The sequence below is a fragment of the Opisthorchis viverrini genome, assembly GCF_000715545.1.
Source record: "Opisthorchis viverrini unplaced genomic scaffold opera_v5_12, whole genome shotgun sequence".
Lineage (NCBI taxonomy): Eukaryota > Metazoa > Platyhelminthes > Trematoda > Opisthorchiida > Opisthorchiidae > Opisthorchis > Opisthorchis viverrini.
The window spans coordinates 3,545,148-3,564,428 of NW_008751668.1; the positions used below are offsets into that span (position 1 = coordinate 3,545,148).

The 19,281-nt window shown below is 41.1% G+C and overlaps 1 protein-coding gene across 1 annotated transcript; it reads left to right on the top strand.

Moving 5' to 3' along the window:
• Positions 1-855: 855 nt before the first annotated feature.
• T265_01181 (hypothetical protein) lies at positions 856-13,220 on the top strand (the record flags this gene model as incomplete). The annotated part of the gene is made up of 2 exons (XM_009165142.1): positions 856-1,296; positions 12,498-13,220. The coding sequence occupies 2 exons, from the start codon at positions 856-858 to the stop codon at positions 13,218-13,220; spliced, it is 1,164 nt and encodes a 387-aa protein (XP_009163406.1).
• Positions 13,221-19,281: the final 6,061 nt, after the last annotated feature.

Here is a 19,281-nt window from a genome sequence, read left to right on the forward strand (position 1 = left end):
TTTCTGCTACCATATAAATTTGTGATGTATTAGCCAAGATGAACAATCACAGAAAACAAGCTTTGTTCGCTACCTTCTTCGTTCTCGTGACTGCAATGTGTATATTCAGCCGCCTGAGATGATCCCAGTAAGACCATCAGTCAAGTCAACATATCTCTCGAGCTAACCCCAAGCCCGTCGAATCGTGGTAAGCTAGTCAGGTTCCGCTCACGCAAAAGTTGAACAAACCCGAGTAAACATATCAGGATATGACCAAGTTGAAAGGAAATGCTATCTTGCATCCAATCTGATGATATGACGGTTTCGGTCATTTCAGGATTTAAAGAAAGCAGTTGGTTTTAACTTATTGAATATTCCCACACTTTATGCTAAAGTAACTGAAAATTCTGGCCAGTTCCATAATTTAAGGTCGACAAAAACCGTCAGAATATAAGTGATCAACGAGTGTTTTCTGATAATTTTGGTTGCAATCAAACTGGCGCACCAGTTTGTAGATTGTGCGTTTTATTGATAGAAATTATAAGTGAAGAATACACTCACTTGACGGAAGGGTTTCTCACTTTGTTAAAGATGCTTTTGTGTGACAGACACCCTTCTGCATATATTCTCATCCTTTTTTCTCTCACAATAGCTCGAAGCCTAGACGGGCTCTGGGGAGGGCGAAAAAGAAGATGGATATCTCTGTTCGCGACGTTACTAGAGACTTTTTTCTTCAGCACCTTCTTCTCCGGGTTTAATGCACTTATACAGTCCTACATTGAAATAGGGACATTTGGTGAACTGTGTGACGAAAATGATTGCATCAAAGCGGAACAGATGTTTGGCTATGCCTACATTACTGCGCTCTGCTTTCAAATGTGTTCTGCTCCCGTGTCTGGAATTCTGATGGACCAGATTGGTCTACGAATTACAAAATTGGTTGGGGTCTCACTATACTTCATCGGATGTCTAATGTTTGCATTTGTACGTGGTGGCACCTCCTACCTGATTTTCCCGGCCATGATATTCGGAGCCGTTGGAGCTTACGCCAGCGTGCTGTGTAATCTTCACGTTGCATCCGTCTTTCCTGTGTGGAGGGGGATGATAATCTCTGGTCTGAACGGTGCTTACGAATCCAGTTCAGTCTTTGCCTTCGTGATCGCAAAAACTTCTCCGGCATTTGCGTTGCGCGATTCGTTCATCCTCCTCGGCTGTTTCGCTTTTGGGGCTGGCTGCCTGGTGTCAACATTTATCCTCACTCAGAGGACAACAGACATGAGAAAGCTTGCGAAACATGCAACGCCGAATGCTAGCACCGTGAGTTCACTTATACAACCGTTTTCTTGCTTTTTTTCTCTAAAATCAGTACTGTTCTGAATTCCTGTGTGCAGGACTCCTTTTGAAAATTTAGGTCCGAATAATAAAGATTTATTGCTTTTACACTGTGTCAAATAGAAGTTGCTGATGTATATTTCAGCTGATAGTTAGCAGACTCATGATCTGATGATTATTTAGAAGTGATGTTTGTGTTAACAAAGAATACTTTTTCTGAAGTGTTCGTAACTTTTTCAACAACGTTTTCAAGTAGTAATTAGATGAAAGGATTTACATGATTTTTAGAGCAGTTGGTCGACGTATCTGAAGACGACTGAGATGACTACCAGACAGAATGAAACAATAACAGTTGTCTTGATTAGATCAGGCCAACGAGAACAATAGATCAACTTGGTAGATTAATCCTGCGGGCTGACTAATTAGTTTTTGGCCAACAAGGGCTTGGTTGGTGTATCAACTCAGAAACCTTCCTTCGTGAACGTCTTACGAAACAAATCTTAATTATTTGAAGTCACCAAAACACTAATCACTCTTCAGTACAACTGGGTCTCTTGTCGCTACACACCTGTTTTTTTGGTTCATCATGCATGTTTGTCATATCTATACGAAATTCCACAGCTTTGTTGTACGTTTCGGAAAGACACTAACGCAAGTCATTATACAAGGTGGCATAATTGACTAAGTAATCAGGCAAAGTATCATGGGAAATTCACTCTTCATCTTGTAAATTACGTTGTATCGCTCATTGTTCTTTCGAATCAATTCGTGCTCTAGCAGCACTCGCGGAGTTACTACGGCATGAGGGAATCGTTCCTGAAATATTTACGTTTTTGCGTAATTATGTCCTCAGGCCGAAATTAACAAATGCTGAATTTTAAATTTTTGTTGTTCGCGACTGTTTGCAGTAAGAAAGCCAAATAAAAAAATGTAAAAAGGAGGGAGGGCGTCAGTTTATGCTCGTGGTACATAAAGCCAGCTCAAATTAAAAAAACATAGCCACATGCTCCTGCGCTTTTGACGCAGTTTTCCAAATAGATATGGAACTACAAGAGGACGGGAAGACGCAATTAGCTGAGGCAATAAATGAGGACATTACACTTTGCGCGAGCCCACAGTTCGTGCAGCATACATTCAAAGCTTCACTTGTGTTCAAATCACTGAACTGTATCTGGGTTAAGTGATTCCTGCACAGTCTATGTTTACATTTCTATTTTGGGATCCTAGTTCGGTCTGTCAAAAGAATTCCAGAAAGGGCTGTGATTTGTACTTTTTACACTACTAAAAATACACATTCCTCAAAGAGATCCACCTCAAGGAATAAAGTAGTCTAATCGCAAGCTGAAAATTGCTTTCATCCACATGCAATCACTAAGCTGCAAGACTATGACTTTAATTTTTTAAGGGAAGTTTCTAATCACGAATAGTTATTTGAGGGCCTTTGTTTGGAAGGAATGATAATGCCAGTATTGCCAGTGAATAAACTCCAGGATGCACTTCCTAGTGATTTTCACAGTACAACTATTGGTGATAGGCACTTACATATTTGCACGAAAGCGCACAAGCGCACGGTCAAGTTTCTAATGTCTGTTGCTTGGTGAACTGTCGTCCTAATCCAAAAAATTTTTTTCTTCGTGAGATCTTGGTCGGGATTTGTAGTACTCTATGCCCCATTCACCTCCTTTGACCCTGACAATGACCTGAACCATGGTTTATTCAAAATGTTTACACGGTGTTGCACCGAACATCTGCACCTAATTACCACGTTAAACGACAAATTAGCCATGATGGTTAGTTCAATATTGTGGTTATAAACCTTCATGATCGTCAAAAATATCTTCAAAGCATCAGATATTCAAGTGTTCTATCGTGCAGCTAGAAAGCACCATAATACCATTATTTTACCAGCGTCTCATTATTGGATGTTTTGACCGCAGGTTTTTAGACAAGGGAACTATTAAAATTCAACTGATGCTTCCACTTATTTCTTGTTTTGCATTAGACACGAGATTATTCTCCCTACAGGAAACATTAAACTCAAAGGCATTGTCCAGCGGTTCATCGTGTTAAGAGCGTAAGCGGATGCATAGGCGGACATAACTCGTCGCTGATCTTACCCATTTTAGCCCTTTGGACGGTCGTCATCGTAACTTGGTGCAAAAATCCTCATTAATCTGAAAATTCTCTAGTTAGTTAAGACTTGCGCAACCTTCTTTTCCCCTTGTTTGTATTCCAAAATTTGAGGGCGAGATGACTTGGTTCATGAAGCTTGAATTAACTGAGTGGAAGGTACGGGTTTTGAACCCGACCCGTACCTCTCGACCTCTCTTGTCTAGGCTTGGAAAGCAGCTAAGTGCCGAAATAATACTACAGCTGAACAAGAGATTCAGTTGCATTCCACATGAGTCTCCAGCGAAACCGAGTTGGTTTGAAAATGAATGTATTTCGCTAATTTGTTACAATTTGGGTTCAAGTAGAACATAATGTTGACCGAAACTTGAGAACTGCTATTACCTGATTAGCTCCGAGAGCAACGAAACCAGTTTTGGGCTGCTGAAGAGTTTATGAAACCTTATGAGAAGTGTATTGCGCATATACATGTACCGTGCCATCTCAAATACCACACCAACCGAAGTACGAAGCGATCTAGTACAGCACATTAAGTTGCTTACAAACACCGTAAACGAAAGACTCAGCTGGGTTCCGGCTGAGCCTTCCGCGAAACCAAATTAATTTGCGAATGAGTGTATTTCGCTATGTTAAAGCTGGTGACCAGGAAGTTTGTAACTTAGAATACTTTGCTCTGAATCCTGTCCGAGCTTTTTCATGTCTTCCGCATGGGCTTGAGCAAACTGACAGCACAAATGTCGGGTCACTTTAGGTCCAATGGTTACTGCGCCGAGGCTGTTTTTATTTCACGACTGTCAGAATTTACCTATTTGTAGTATGCGTCACTTTTGATCGTTGAGTCCCTGAAGGTCTCAGGTGTCCATCGCATGGAAAGTGTTCACAAGGCAGGCATAACTTGTTTGTGCGCCCTAAGCTCGAATCGTGTTTTTGCGAATAATTACTAGGAGTTCCTAGTGCCCTATCTGGTGAGCTTTTTAGCTCACGTTAACTTATACCTAGTATAAAATCTACGCCTCGTTTCTCAGGGTTAGATATCTCAGTCTTCGTGGCACACCAAACGGGTTGCTTATCACTCAAACCCAGTGAGATTTTCCTAATGTACACCTTGAGGAGGCACATAACAGCTCCCGATCGGATAATGCAGAATGAGCTAACCTCAGATACATGTTGCACGCTCGTTTTATTCGCCTGTATAAATATATACTGTACCGAAAGATGCCATAATCAGCGCTGCTGATGCGAACTATCAGAAGAATGCATTTATTCAGTGGTTTTCTAGGGCCTCACTGTTCCTGTTCTGATTTGGTAGCATAAACCTTGGAATTGACTAGATCACTTACAAAACAGTATTCCACAAGCTACCTGATTCAAGTATCATGTCGTATCATGCTCGTGGAATATACCTCTGTCTGCCACTCTAAAAATGTGTTATACGTCAAGATGTGGTCCTGAGTATACGGCAGTAAGGTCTTAGGTTACAACGGTTGCATTTGAGTTGCTTTAAGTGGGCTGACTAGTAATATTCCGGTACCGGAAACCACGACTTCGACTATCTAAAACCCGAGAAGCGACATCTCTGAAATTAATAGGCTATTTCACTTTAGCTTGCATGTTACTTTACTGTTGATTCAAGTAGCGATTTTGTGCGCCTACCGGGGTTTCAATGTATGAGGAAGAGAGGTCATATTTATACGACGTCGTGCATGCTCTCATCCCTCGGGTAATGTCATGATTGTTCCCCGAATGATGTCTGTCCCAATGCGATCGTGTAGTGCTCCTGCTTTCGGTGGGATATAAAAATTGTGCGCCGGAAGAGCATGGAGTGAGATATGATGAAGCACGTTGCGTAATGGAGCTAACGTGCAGTGTTGAGCCAGACACTATGTTGTTGGTGTTGTTGTTACACTCGCGTTATCGATGCGATTTGGTAAATGACTTTATCTAGGCTGTCTTGCTGCTTGACGGAAATATAACCAGCATTGTCACCTGAGTTTGCTCCACATTGTAAAAATCCGCTTTCATGATAATTACGCAAAACCGGTCTTGCTATTTTGATTAGGTTTAACTACTTCCGAAGTCTGCCCTGTTTACTTGATCCTATTCAAGAGAACAAGGGGCATTTACCGATTGCAAAGTACATGCCAAATTTCACAGACTAGGGCAGTTGTGTAGTTTCTCATCGCAGTTTGTATGTGCATTATACGTGTTAGTGGATGCTTTCAGACATGTTGCGTATTTTATTGCTGACAGGTCAACCTGAAGTTGGAAACCGGGAAAACATGCGCAACAAAACATGTTTACTCCTATGTACCACATTCTTGTCGTTTAGACTAGGTTGATTTGACACCGCTTTTTTAATTCCAAGACATCTGAAAACTGTCGCCGAAAACCCTCAGAATAGTACGGGGCAATGCCTAATAAATTTGGGGCCACCATAGCTTAGAAAACACGTACAATTTTAAGTAACATGAAGTACCGTTAGTTCGCTCGCAGTTATTTTGCTCCGGCTGTGAGGTCTTTTCATTTCTGTGTGTTTCAACTTCCACCTGATTATTAGCTACTTCATGTGAAAAAGCCAAGTTTACATTGTCTACGTGACAAACATATCTTTTGGTAGCTTAGGTATATGATTTACTGTGGATTTGAGTGTGCAGAAAAACAAGACGGTCACGTAAAACTTCACCTTAACCCCAATTTGTTTGCTCGGAAAAGCAACACAACGAAAACTGCAAATCTGATGGCACCTGAGGCATGAGTTGTCGGTGCTTGATATGTGGTCATATGACTTCTAAAATGAAAAACAAGGTCCTGTTTAAAATTGTATCTAATCTTGCTTTTAATTTTATGCGGCCGGATAGGTACGATCCTGATAGGTTGCATAAGGCTTGACACCGCGTGGTGTTAAGCCAAGAGCATGCCATGCCTACTTATTTTTCCCGATTTCAGAGTTCGTTCCATTTTGATTGTTCATCTTCGCCTTCGCAAAGCAACCAAGACAACATAGCCATCAAGGATTAGGTTAATTTTGAACTTGGAAACAAACGTACAACAGGTTCAAAAGGTGAAAAATCACAGATTAATTTAATAGCACTAACGAAATACACCCATTAGCGCACCAATTTGGTTTTGATGGGAAACTCACCCGAAACCAAGATGAATATCACGTTTATGATGTTTTCAGCCTGCCTAGTGAGCTCCAAGGAAGGCGAAAACGGTCGTGGACCGTCGAAGAGTTCTCAACAACGTTCAGTTACACTGAGAAGTGATCTGTTTTTATGCTGGGCCTAACTGAGAGACTTGAAGTGAGAAATAAAGCCTACTTTCCTTTCTGTCGTGACAATGATGAGGAGGAAAGTCAAATTATTTGTTAATTTCAAACACGTGAAATTATAATTGGTCACATCCTGTTTCTCGTTTATCCCTCTTACGTTCTTCTCACTCTCTTAGTAATCACAACTCAAATCCACAAATCCATCCTGAATTTTTCCGACTGCCTTCGGTACGCACTGATCCTACATATATTACAGTAAAAACCAATGAGTGCCACCCTGAGCAGGATTAATTTTAATCAAAAAGATGAGTAAAAATGTAGTGTAATGTAATTTCAGATGAAATTACAAAGTCATTACTTTTGAGAATTCAGCAGTTCAAAAGATTCTGTTAAGTAGTTTGTCTTCTAGATGTTGTGTCTTTACACCTTTGCCGCTGATCATTCATCCTACTGAACGGATGGCATGTCCTTGGCAAAAGAGCACGTGTACAAATGCTTCAGTACTGACTCAGTCTTTTGCGGTCGACGTCAAAATAACGGCTGTCTGCAGATTGTGTTGATAGCTTGTCAATTATGGGTGCTGGACTTTAGGACAGAATTGGCATTGGCAACTCTTGTGAATAATCTCCTATTCGCAGTTTGTACGTAGCAAGCTTTTGAAGATGAGGAAAGAGGGTCTCGGCATATATCTGGCTGGTCTAAAGCTCTCAATACATGTAGGCAGCATGATTTTAGAGCAAGCTTAACAGATGTCTTGTTTTTGACAGGTTTTTGAAAACTAAAGCACTATTGGGATTTCATCAGGCACCATGAAGTTCTATCACCACTCCTCCGTAGCGCACGACGAATCATAATGAAAAAACTAACGGTGAAATTTCTGGTGTTTGATGAAAAAATACCCGTTTCACCATGGCTTGCCTTCCTAAACATTTGTTAGCCTAGTTAGTAAGGAAGCTACAAACAGGGCAGCTGGCATCTGTTACGGATTCCCTGTCAACACTAGTTGGACGGCAGGACATTTTGCAATGCTCTGTTCCCAGCTATCTAAGTCCAAATATGATGGCTCTTTAGTGAAGACTAGCACCACACAAAATAATGAGGTACTGATGACCTGCACTAATTTCTTTGCGCTTCGTTATAAGATTATCATTATTTATTATTAGTTATTATTACCATCATTATTTACCTCACCCAATACGATACAGACATACTCATCTGAGAGTGTGCCAAAAAAATAGACTATTTTTGGTTGTTGCGCATAAACCGAGTATACAAGCATGTTGTCAATGTCAGCAACAGGATAAAATCTACCCGAAAATAGACATCAAAGCATCGCGATTGATACGGTACATGCAAGCCTAGTTTTCTCAACTCTGGGGTTGTTTACGCAGATGCATTCTCGGGTTGAGCAGTCCATTAAGTACAGTAATAATGATCTTGATATGCGCGCCATGACCAGCTTGTGAATAAAAAAGTATAATTTTTGCGGACACGCCGAACCTCAAAATGTCCCATGCCTGCATCTTTCGCGTCCCACCATGTGCCTAGACCTAGAGTCACACTTTATTATGATTTTTAATCACTGGTGAGCCTTAATAAACCCATCTTAATTCTGTCTCTGCGTAGTAACTCCACTCCTCTTTGATCTCAGAGGCCATTCTCCAGCTGCTCATATGTGAATCCACGTTCAAATCAACCTTGTTTTACCAGTACTTCGTCCCGGTTTGAACTTCAGACATCAGGTTGAGCGTGCTACCAATATTCCACCGGCGCAGGCCGGAAGTACGGGATTTATGATGTCTGAACAGAAGAGAATGTTCACTCGATACTGGATTTTGGGGCCAAATAGATTTTCAAAATTGTATGTGACTGTCTGAGTAAGACATATTCGTGTAGGCGGATAGTCCAAGAATAGCAGTAGGACTAATCAACCGGATCACCAGACCTTCTATAAATCTGTGGTTTTCACTTTGGGGATATTCAATGTGGTGTGTTTGCACTTAGAGGGCAACGAAACTTCCATAATTTTCTTTGGATACCTTGTGTAAGGGTAAGGTCAGTCAGGTGGCCCTCGATACAGTGATGATCAGCTTTTATTGGGCAATCAAAACTGCTGCCGGGTGTTTGTAAAGTGCACGTAATTGACCCTTCGTAAATATGTGTTCATGAATTATTCTATCCCTATGGTATTTTGTTTTATTTACGTTCTTTCTGTTGGCAAGTTTCCTGAAGATAATGCTGAATTGAAGATAACCAGACGGGCTGAGGTTGTTTCAATTTTACTCTGGAATTTGTTGGCTTTACCGGAAGTAAAAGATTTACATAGTTGAAGAACTAGGTTCATAAGCTGTTATCTAGGCAATGAAAACGGTTTTTCAGCAGCGATTTATGCAATAAAAAAAGATCTCGTAATTTTGTACTGCACTGGCTAGATGACGCCCCAACCGTAAGGAGCAGCAAATCCCTGAAAGACCACGAAAATTCACTATAGCGGATAGGCAGTGCAACCCAAGTGATTGTGCCTAAATGGAATATAAACTGTCTTCATAAAATCACTTACGTGTCCATTGATCGGGCCAAACCTTGGACTCAAGCAACAGGTATCAGTTTTCTAACCAAAAAAGACGGAAAATTGGGCGTCTAAGTACGTAGGTCACTGTGAGTGCAGCATCACCCAAACTAAGCGTTCGCCCAGTAGTTGGTCATTTTAATTGGAATTTTATCTTTGGTAGGCTGTGTTCAGTTTTGCATTTTCTAGATTGTGCCTACCACCGGTTAGTTAATTGGTCAGCAGTCAAAAGTAAGAGAGATACGGGTCGTTGTTGAATGTATACTTTAATCCTGTACCCTGCATTTGTATAAACAGAGTCAGAAATTCTAACTGACTCTACATTGTGGAATGCTTACAGAATGTATAACGATTTTATCCTTGTGCACTGCCTTCTGCAGACTTAGAACCCATACCCTCAACGATGGCTAGTATTGATGTCAAAATTGTTAAGAACTTAACACGAAAACAGTGCGCTATGCGTATGATGTTGTACGGTGGGACAGGGCTTTTGAACCGTGGATGCTTTAGTTCGAAAACTATTCATCAATACTGGTTGTTACTGGCTGAATTTAGGGAGTTATAGAACGGTATTTGAACTGCTACAAGCAGGAAAAGGGGAGATTATGGGAACTTGGAATAACAATTTCTGCCTTGTTGATCTGAATTCAGCTGGCAGTCAGGTTAGAATGTCGTAGGGGCCGTAAATATCCTAAAGATGAAGTGTGTAAAACACTCGTCAACAGCACAGTTATCATTATTCAATCAGTCCGACTGCGATGAAAACCAACCAATGGCTCTGCTTGTTGCTGGAGCGAAGGCAAGCTCTGACGGCCGGTACTTTTTTTGAGCGCATTGGACTTCGAGCAGGCATTCGTGGTAAAAGTTTTACTTCACATTGGGCCACATAGATCGACCCCCGTGCGCAATAATCAGCGGCGCAGGTGGTTTGCACTGGACAGTGTCTGAAACAACCTGAATGTCATAAATCAGAGGGAATGAGACCGGAGTTTGAAGTGGACAGCAGTCTGCATTCTGAACTGGATGCCAGTGAATTTAAAGTCATTTGAAGATACTCGAACGGTTGAGACGCACTACGCATGCGGAGGATGTCTTTGTGACCCTCATTCCTTGTAAAATTTAACCAAGGCTAATACATGAAATCAACTACTGCCAGTGATTACTTGGCGTATTCCGTGCGATGATAGTTAGGGAGAATCACTTCAAGCACCAGTGCAGTCTTCAAAACCCAGCGACTCATTCGCAGATATACACAGGACAATCAGGAAAACAGAATACAGTGAAGTTCAATTCAAAACGATGTATGTGATGCGTAAAAATGAAAATGAGTTAACAGGTAACAGATAACCTAGCAAATCAGAGCAGTGGCTATCAGTGGTAGGGCTGGTGGCATTTCCCTGGACGTCTCCTACCATATACACTTTTGCTGCCCTAATGGCAGCGCATTCGTTAAGGCTTGACTAAAACACTTGAAATTTTGTTGCACTTCATAGCGTCTATGGGACTATCTTTGGGTTTTAAATTCACAGTTTTTAGTTCCGCAAAGCACTCGAGCTGCGAGAACACATGATAGCAGTTCAAAACACGATACAATGACAGTCTTACTGTAAAAACTTGCCACCTTTATTGCTATACAACGCGCTGCGAATGCGTTTTGATATTTCTAGTTTGATTTGAAAAACGTGATGTGTGCAAAAGACCAAAATAGCTGCTTGCTATACGTTAAATCCTTTGTTTTCGTTGATTCAGTCTACTATGTTGATCTTCGGTTAGCATATCGGTTGCATGCGAAACTGCTTTCGGCTGTCATGTTTATCCTATGCTTGATGTGGAAAGCAGGATTCACTCAAACCCTGTAGCAGCAGTTAGTATGGATAAATGTAATCTAAAGATCTTAATGCGGCTGCATCAGATGGACACATGAACAAATTTTAAATTATTCAGCCAAATTTCTTTTCCTGTCCAAGTTCACGGAGTAGCTGTGTGACGTCGAGGCGACCTAGAGACTAATAGAAAAGACGAAAAGCATTGTACAGCTGCTTAATCCTTATTGTGCACAGTCAGCCGCGTGCATCCCATGAAAGCCAATGAGTCCTGTACCGGTGACCTCTTGTCCAGTAGTTTGGACACCTAACCTGTCGCCCACGAGTGGCTAATCAGCAGCGCGATTCATCCGCATATAGACAGAATATATCGCACTGATAACGATTCCAATTTAGAACGAAACCTTTTACAGTGCGTTTCGGCTTCTCAGTGTAGCTTGACTTCACTCACCGGACGAGATCTCCAGCGAAATTCCAAAATCTCGTATTACCAACACGTTTTTATAGTAATGCTGTGGAGGGTGGAAAACATATTTTACGTCCGCCTTGCTGTTCTTAGAGCCCAAACTTCACTAGATATGCCAGTTTGACGCTGCTTCGTAATCCAAGGATCCATTGCTTTCACATGCTTGGTAATTTCTCCTATAGTTCTGTTGAATATCATATCAAATTTCTGGATAACCTTACTTTCAAACATTTTTAGATAAGAGTGTGTGATCTAATTCCACCCACCCATACTAATGCTAATAGACCAACCACTCTACGCTAGTTCTCGAAAGCACACGCCACTTAGTAATGTACTACTCATAAGGTTGCTGAAAATCCGCCGACCATTCACGACCGGTTTCGCCCTTTCTGGGGCTCATCAGGTAGGCGCAGTCCTCGGGTTTCCGTCAACCTTATGTTCTTCTTAAAACCATATGCCACTTAGTTAATGCACATCGAATGCCGATAACCAGGTTGGATGCTATCATCAAGTATTTATCAGAATTTCCGGATTTTGTGCATTTTTCACGTTTCGTATTTTGGGATCTTAAATGGTTTCTGAGTTTTAGCTTTTGAATTAGACATGGTCACGATAGTCGCCGTCAAAATTAGCTAGCTATCAAGGAAAGTTTTACCTGCGTGTTTTTAGTGTTGATTTCGTTTAAGCAGCAAGGTTGTGAGTAAAATGTTAGGAAGAGTTTAGGAATCATGAATTCCGGAATGAAACAGTATCACGGTTCATTTCATTTTCAAGTTATGCTTAAAGTATCCCAAACCCCAAATATTAATTTTGGGGTTAAAATTAATCAGAATGCGCATTCAAATGTCCTAGAAGTCTAAAAGACGAAGATGCTATTTCTTAGCCTTTTTGTCGATTATACTGAAGTCAACTTTCTGCCTGTTTCAGCCGGAATTCGCTGAGGAAGAAGAAGATTCCGTTTACGACAGAGAGGTTGAGCGCCTTATTCAGTATTACTATCCTGATAAAAAGTCCTGTTTTCTATCGGAGGCATATACAATGGCCTATTTGTACTTTCTTCCCGGAGTGCTTCGCTTCAGTTTGTACTTCAGCCAACTTGACCAGCAGCTACTATACTCATTTACTCATGAACATGAGGTGGTAAACAAATTGTTACTTGCCTCCTCTTATACTTCCATGTGTGCCATTTTGTTATCCCCGTTTACTGGCCTTGTCATAGACTATTCTCGAAAAGTCGCCAGACAAAAGCTTGAAAGCAAGTTGGCTGTGAATAATCTGAAACCACGTCGAATTTACTGGTATCACATGTGCGCCCTGGCTCCAACACTGTTCTTGCTCGCCACTTTGTCTTTCTACATAAGTTGTACGCTTTATATTACTGGTCAGCAGTGGGTCTACTATACACAGTTTGTGGCTATTGTTTTCATGGGCTCTATTCTACCCAGCGTCACCAATACCTTCATAATGACCGCGTTCCCACTAAAATATTTTGGTACACTTATGGGTGTGCTGTCCCTTATTGGTGGAATCTTTAGTCTGGTTCAGTTTGGACTCATCCAGCTTCCCATAGCTATTGGCAACGGATTTATGGTTGTGAGTAGCGTGATCATGTTTATTCCACCCATTTTTCTATTCATCGGTGCGAACTGATTATTCTGTAAAAGGTGCCTTTGTGTACAGGAAACTCTCTTGTTTGGTACCATTATTATGAGCAAATCAAAATTTGAAAAATGGCTTCTGTTTTCATTTACGGAAAATGGTTTGAAAAACTATCCGTCTAAAGTGTGGACTATTTTGATGCAATTAATAAGTGCTTTGTTCTCATTGCCTTTTTCTAATTTCCGGTGTGGTTTCTTTTTTGGAGGTGAGTAAATTTTCTCATCAATATCATTTCGAGAGTGAGTTGGGCACGATCACTACAAAGAACGCACCTTAATTTGGTGTATGTCTCTATATCACATATACATATATATATACATCATACTAAATGTATTCTGACAACAACAGTAGTTTCTTACTGTTTGATATTGGAATGAAAAAGCCAAATTGCAACTTTGGAGCGTGAAACATGTTCATACAGGAATGTCTGTGTTCTTCGTTTCGAATCGCTACAGCTAAATTTTTGGGTTATTAAACCCAGAAGACCATCACAGTCCACTCCAATGAGACTCCACCCAATCTTCAAAACCCCATTTAGTTTTCAACCCACCCAATAAGCATACCACATTTTCAAGTAAATGTGCATACATGAACACCTGCATTCAACCTACGCATCGTTGCATGTGGAACACAAGACGTCGCCGCCACCTTGATATCTGGCGGGCAGGTGTAGACCATGGCCCCAGTCCTCCTATCACTTGACCACGAGAACACGTCACACACGGCTTGATCAGACCATCAGGAGCACACGTGATCAACGTAAGCCAACAATTTAATTGACTACTAGTTTCCGAACATTTCTTGCCTCGGAAAAGCTGCTAGGTGAATAGAAGCATGGAATTATTGGATCTTCCCAAATGAAGATGATCCAACAAAAAAGCTTGGAATACCGACCCGGTCGTGTTGTATCTCATTCATCTGATTTCTTCAAAGAGTGAGCAACCTACTTGTCTGAGTAGCGTTTAGAACGAGGATTTACCCAATGAATATGAATATTTGTTTGTACGTGGACAATCCTGTTAGGAAAAGGAGAATCCAAAACGGAACCAAACGCTTTCGGTAAATGTGATCAGTGAAACCCATCCGGAATACCTGGCCGCGTGAAAAAGTGTTTTAATCTCAAACAGCCCAAAAAACCTCCGTATTAAAATTTACCCTCTGCATTCACGGCTTCTCAACTGACATAAGAAGATCTGCGAAACCCTTCAGTAGTTTACCTGACTAAGATTTGTGTGGACCATTGATTTTCATTCACTACATCAACAAAAAGACACCACAGCTTGGGACAAGTTATGACTCCCAAGTGGAGTACCTAAAATCTGATGGATCATGTGACCGTCTTCAAATGTGCTGTTTTATAAAGCAATGTAATTGTTACATCGGTGATTCTTATAGTCTTTCATTTAACTTGGCAGAACTACATCTCACCATCGGTTGCACAATCGCCACCCTAGTCACTCAATTCCACCCCACAGTAGCCATCTTTGGCGACTAGTTGTAGAGGATTCCAGGAGGGTTATTGGCGAAACTGACCAACACCCAAAGAGAACATGCATAAGATCCGAACTGAAGTTCTCAGAATTCTTCAGCATGCATGAAAACAGCCTATCATTGTCACGCGTCGGAAAGATAACCACACCACTTTTTCATGAGCAATGACGTTTAGGGCTATGTAGCACTTCGTTGAACGCTGAAGCTATAAGGGAAGAATTGACACAGCCAAGAATATTTTTCGGTAACCCATACAGATTTCGCACAGGACCTGTAAGAATCTGGGAGTTGAAGTTCTCGAGCGAATTGAATTAAACCCGTCACAAATGGAAGGCAGTGTGAGGTAATCGTTCGTTCACCATCTGCATGCTAGTCATTTTATGGGAATGGTATTCCTACTTGACTTCAAAGTTCCGTTTCTTCCTTTTTTGATCACCAACAGATAAAAATCATTCCACCAACAAGGAGAAGGGAAATATCATTAGAAAAGAAGCAGCCCTTTAATTCTTTCGCAACTGTCTGTACTCCAGAAACAAGCAGTTTTTACAGAGCTATCAACTGCTTATTTTGGCACAGTTTTTTATTGCAGTATAAGAAAACTTTGTGACTGCTAATAAGATATACTTTTTAGCGAAATACACTCATCTGCAAGCAAATTGGGTTATGCGAGAGAATCATCTGAAACCCAGTTGAATCTCTCCTTCATGATGTTTCCAGGCAAATGAGTGTACTTCACTAGTTTGGTGCAGTTTCTTTTCAGAAGAACATTGGGTTGATGGAAACTTGGGGACTTTGTCTACCTGATAAGCCCTAAGAAGGGCAAAACCGGTCGTTGCCTGTTGAAGAATTTTCAGCAACCTTGAGAGAAGTGCATTACGTATAAAGACATACTTTTGTTACTTATCGGTACATCTTGAACTGATGGTAGGAATCGAGGAAACCTCTTATAAATTACAACAGAAGTAACCAAGCAAACTTAACTACAATCTCTCCCTTGTCATCAGGGCTGTTTGATAATAGACAAGTACGGAATTTTGGTGGCCTAACAGTGCTATTGTGTATATTATAATCAGTTACTGGCATTTGTATTTACTGGAAAACCTAGGTGCAGTCAACAATTTCACTTATACGCTAGCCACAATGTATGGAAATCAGGAACATATCCTAGCTTGGTGCAATTCTTTAAAGTGAAAATTTAGTGATAGCAACGGCATTAAAGACCACCGAACTCCGGACCCAACTCACAAGGAATGATACATTCCATGGTGGGTTTATGTGTTAGGCGGTACAACAGACGCTATAGTACAACAACCAACCTCACTCCATCACAAACCCAGTGAACTTGAAATTTGTGTTCATTTAGTGCTGGTTCAAGGTCGGTCTCGCGCTTGTCTGGGTTCACCAAGTAGACGAATTCTCAGAGTTTATGAACCGGTGTGCAGATTAGTGTAGATTGTAAATTTCGTACAATTTGGGTCCAAGCAAACACAGGGTTGTTGGAAATATGATGAGTGTCTAGCTGTTAAACTAAAAGAGGGCAAAAGCTGTCGTGGGTTGTCGAAGAGTCTCCAGCAAAATTACGCGTAGATTCCTCAAAACCATCTTACTTCGTAACAGATAGGACTTCTCAATCTATTTTGAAAGATTCCTGGAATTCAAGTTTTGTTTCAAAATTCACTTAAAGTGATCTCAACCGAATAGTTGGGGCGAAATTGGCGTCCACAACTACACTCCTTGGGGATGTTAACCTTGTAAATTCCAATACTTAGGATTCCGTTTATTTTGGAGTTTGGTGCCGAGTTGTGCTTCGAGCTTGAGGGATACAAGCTGTTCTTCTTATCTTCTTTTCGTTTAATTTCTACGTGTCTCACCTGGATTTGGCAATAAAAAGATCGTTCTCAGTGTGTCGAAATATTGGCAGCTCATTGTGTTCACGGGTGGTTAATCATATGGCTATTGATCTGCTCAACGAGTTTGGCAACTGGCTTGCAAACTAGGGACGAAACATTTACAAGCCAATTACCAACCTCGAAGAACAGGTAACTGATGGTCAACTATCAGTAAAGTGATCGCTTACTAGATTATTCTGATGGCCCTAACAATACAGATTCAGAGAACAAGAGCGTATGAGTTACTTTGCCTTGAATCTAAGTTAATGTTATCCAACAACAAAACAGTGAAGGAGAAAGCCTCGATTATCTTTAAAGCAACAAAATAGGAAAGGAAGGGCTTACGCTCATCTATCTGAATTCGAAACCCCTAACTCATGACCAAGGCTAAGCTGCAAAAAATCTCATTTTACTTTCTTTCTTCGCTACCCCTCCTCACTGCATTACCCATTTTCTCCATGGTAATGTAAACAAGTGATCTGACAACTTAAAATCTTAGCTGCTTGTGGTATATTAGACAAGGTTATCTGCCATGTGGCCCACAGCCGGGAACTTATCTGGTCTCGGTGTGTGCTCAGCCCGGAAGGACGCAGTTGTCAATCAACTTACTACAGGCACCGTTTTGATCTGTCTTTACTTGTGAAACAGAGAGTGGAGGCGCTACCTAGTTTTCTCAGTATGTCACTTCCATCCTAGTAACGCAGTGAAGGAAAGCTCACCGTTCTATGGAGAAAGTCCGCGTAACATAACTAATGTCTTCTAATAAATGAGCACCGCAGCAAAATGTATTTGTGTCCGACGAACGATCTTGTGGTTTACAGGAAAACGATGCTAAAATATTTGTCTAGATAACACAACACGATAGCATATCAGGTGTGGATGTTTCTTGATGATACTCATTCGATAATCCCAGGTAATCTATATTTTGAGCTCCAAGCATGATGTTTCATTTTCCCTCAGGCAATTAACCATGCCTGTGTCTGTGGTTAAAACAAATCCGTTGGTTCACTGGATCACTCTTGAATTAAAATTCTTTTTGAACTAACAGATACACATTAATACGCAAGAGTTCGTATCCTATCGCACCATACGGGCGAGTTGAGAGTAGGCCAATCCGGATAGTTTTTCAACGAAACGTGTTCATTCAGTCTACACACCAGTTATTGGTTCTCATGAACATATCATCTGTTCATCCCATCGGGGGACCTATTGAGTCCTTGAGTCATTACATTTTTAAACATGCCCTAACAGCTGGCGATATGAAGATTAATGATTTTCCGTGATACGTGTTACGACAGGGCTACACTTGTCAATGTTTTGTCTTCGAGGGCTGTCATTTAAGACAAATTTAGTCGCAAACTGACCTACATATTTCCCCATCCGTAGCTTTCGGATGGTGAACACACTAGATGCCGTGGAAATATATATACCAACTTCAACGCAAGCATGATATGGAAGCCGCATTCTGGCGGCTCTCTTCAATCACCTAACATTGATGGTTCTATTCAAGCTGTTCATTTTGTACTGAATTTTTGTGAGCAGATACCTGACTGAATAGATTTCAAACGCTTCCCAAGACGAAGCACACTATTGCGTATGCTATAAAAGCTGCACACATGTTGATATCGTTTTCTACTTTGCAGGCGAATGCACGATTCCCTCACGAAGCCAAAAGATTTGTACCAAAGTTAGCCAGAATCTGGTGGAAACTCACTGGCTGCTTTTGGCAGTTTCCCAGTTCATGGCTGGTGGTTAGTGGCTGTTTGAAACATGTTTACTGATTGTTTTCAATTTCTGTGCGTCAGAGATCTGGAGATTGGTAACATGGTTTTTAATCAACCAAATACCTGGCGGTAAGTGGTAAGTCATAGTTGCCATTCCCTCTGCGCCACCGCAACAGCATAGCAGTTGTCACTGCGATGCACAGTACTGTAAATTAAGCATAAAATAAACAACAAACACAAAAAGCTAGATGAAAACGACACCGACTGAACATATTATGAGTTATGAGTGTGCAAGATTTGATAAGCTGTGGCCAGTCTGGTCGGAACACCCATGGGTAAAGTGGAAGGGCTTCGTTCAAATGCATGTTACTCTTCCATTGCTATAGACCATGATTCATAAATCCTAAACAGGTCGAAAACATCTTGGATTGTCGTTACGGATGTGACGGCGACATATCTGGCATCAGTCAAATGCGCGCTCAAGTAATGTCAAGATAGAATGAACGTTCTTCACATTGTCAAAGGTAAGCGACACTTTTGCCCTCGTCCCTTGTGGCCTGGAAAAAAACCTTTTCATGTGTACCGTACATATACTGTTCCTTTTCTGTTAACTGGTTCAATTCAGCAATACGTAATCAACTACTCTTTGTCTTGAGACCATGAGTTTCTCAGTGGTATCACTGGCGTCACCAGACGTGCTACGAAACTTTGCCAAAAGTACATCATCCCCTCAGGAGCTTCATGGACAGACAACAAAAGCTGTTAAATCTTGATGTGCGTCAGCTAGCTACAGTCAGTCATTTGTTCATGATTGCTAGATTCAGTGCTTCAACCGATGCCACCAGAAGAGTGTGCACTGATCGCAGAGATAAGCAAGACTACATGTAGGCTATGGATAAGGTGGTAGTTGATCTGTTCACCGAACTAGAGGACTAGCTTGCAAAGATT